General features: G+C 52.0%; 1 protein-coding gene across 1 annotated transcript in view; it reads right to left on the reverse strand.

The window, feature by feature from the left end:
* The window catches only part of LOC103474095 (protein FAM102A-like), a 13,017-nt gene that overhangs the window by 3,222 nt on the left and 8,035 nt on the right, over positions 1–1,760 (reverse strand). Inside the window, exons 3-7 of the mRNA XM_008424825.2 lie at positions 1,258–1,344; positions 742–858; positions 609–655; positions 368–525; positions 197–289 (exon numbers count right to left, since the gene is read on the reverse strand). Coding sequence (XP_008423047.2) covers positions 197–289; positions 368–525; positions 609–655; positions 742–858; positions 1,258–1,344 — 502 coding nt within the window. The remainder of the gene's footprint in view (positions 1–196; positions 290–367; positions 526–608; positions 656–741; positions 859–1,257; positions 1,345–1,760) is intronic.

The raw sequence follows: 1,760 nt of genomic DNA on the forward strand, positions 1-1,760 counted from the left end.
TTGAAGCCCTGAAGGTTTGATGAAACCTGTGAGAATGTGTGATTTTATCTGCAGCTTCACTTCTGATTTTAGGATTTAAATCAGCTTTAATCCTAGAAATGTCACTAATTTTCCTCCGTAGTTTTGCTGTTTGATTCCAGGTTTTCCAGATGAAGCCGCTGCAGCAGCTCCGTCCTCATTGGTCAGTGGCGCTGACCTGATATCCTGCTGTGCTGACTGGCGCTGCGGACGTGCCGAGTGAGGAAGACGTCCTCCGGGCCGCGAAGGCCGTCCGGCTGCTCCGGCCGCCCTGCAGCCGGGAAACAGAGGACGGGTTCAAAGGCTGTCGCTACGATTCCCCACAGCAAACCGGGTCAGCAGATCCCACCTGGACCACGACCGGACGACTGTCTGGGCTTTACGGCACCAGGCCCGTCCACGATGCCCCCTGCTGGCTGCAGAGAGGCGGTGCTGTCCCCCTTACAGGCCAGCTGCAGGTTGGGGTCCTCCTGTCCAATCAGGACCGACTTAGCCGTGCTGGGAGGCCTGCAGGCAGCAGCTAGCATTAGCATTAGCATTAGCATTAGCATTAGCTGCAGTCATCCATCCATCCATCATCCTGAACTCACGTTTTGAAGCAGGGATCTCCAGACAGCAGCATCATCCCGATGGTCACCTGGAGGAGAGAAACGGTTGGATGAATGTGTGTGTGTGTGTGTGTGTGTGTGTGTGTGTGTGTGTGTGTGTGTGTGTGTGTGATGCCTTCAGGATGGAGTTGTCCTGCCGGGTGTTTTTGGTGTCGTAGCCCTCCAGGATGCAGCAGCGGACCGTCGAGCCGGAACCAGCAAACTCAGAAATGTTGAGGTCAGCAAATCCCAGCTGGAGGAAGACGGACGGACAGAGAGACGGACAGAGAGACGGACAGAGAGACAGAGACGGACAGATGAATCAACAGAAAGTGAAGTTCACTCAGACAGACCATCTGTTCTTCCTCATCGTTTCCATCTCTGCCTCCGTCAGAGGAAACGATCAGAGATTCATCAACAGCCTGTTTTGACCCCCATGTTCACCTTCACTCTGACCTCTGACCTCTGCTGACAGTTTACCTACCGTGGGACTAAACAACAAGCAGAAAGAGGCTGACGTGGCGTTGAGACCCATTCAGGAAGCTAAAACACTCGCGGTTCAGATCGGTCTGAGCCGCGAGCTGATTGGTTCAGAGGCTCGGCTAATCGCTACACTTATTATCTGTGGCACAGAAACGCTTCACAGGCTCACCTTGGAGTAGGCCTTCCCCCCCTTCAGCTCCTGCAGAGACGAAACAAAGCAGTCAGCAACCGTTTCCCGGAAACCGCCCAGAGGTTTTCAGTTCGCGGCTCCGGGACGAGACGTCCGACGTGTTCCCACTGGCCCCAGCTACCAGTTTACGGCTTTTGATTTAATGAGAACCAGTCCTGAGCAAACATCTGCTAACGTGCTAACAGCTAAGCTAACTGCTCGTTTGGCGACTCCGCTAGCTTTGAAAGCGTTTAGCATTTTTAGCTTCTGAGCCTCTAATTTATTTGGCTGTTTTTTGAACTTGCGTCTGTGTTGACATTTTGGTCACCGACTGTTAAGAATCATTCAGTAGATCGCCATTTACCCAGAATGCATTGCTGTTGTTCTGCAGTTTAACGTTTATTTTCTGTCTGAAGCCTAAAAACACGCTAGCAAAACTCAGCAACGGTAAAACTGAAACCCTGAGGACTGCTTTAGCATTAGCTTCTGCTAAGTAGCATGTC

The sequence above is a fragment of the Poecilia reticulata genome, linkage group LG12 (genome assembly GCF_000633615.1).
Source record: "Poecilia reticulata strain Guanapo linkage group LG12, Guppy_female_1.0+MT, whole genome shotgun sequence".
NCBI lineage: Eukaryota > Metazoa > Chordata > Actinopteri > Cyprinodontiformes > Poeciliidae > Poecilia > Poecilia reticulata.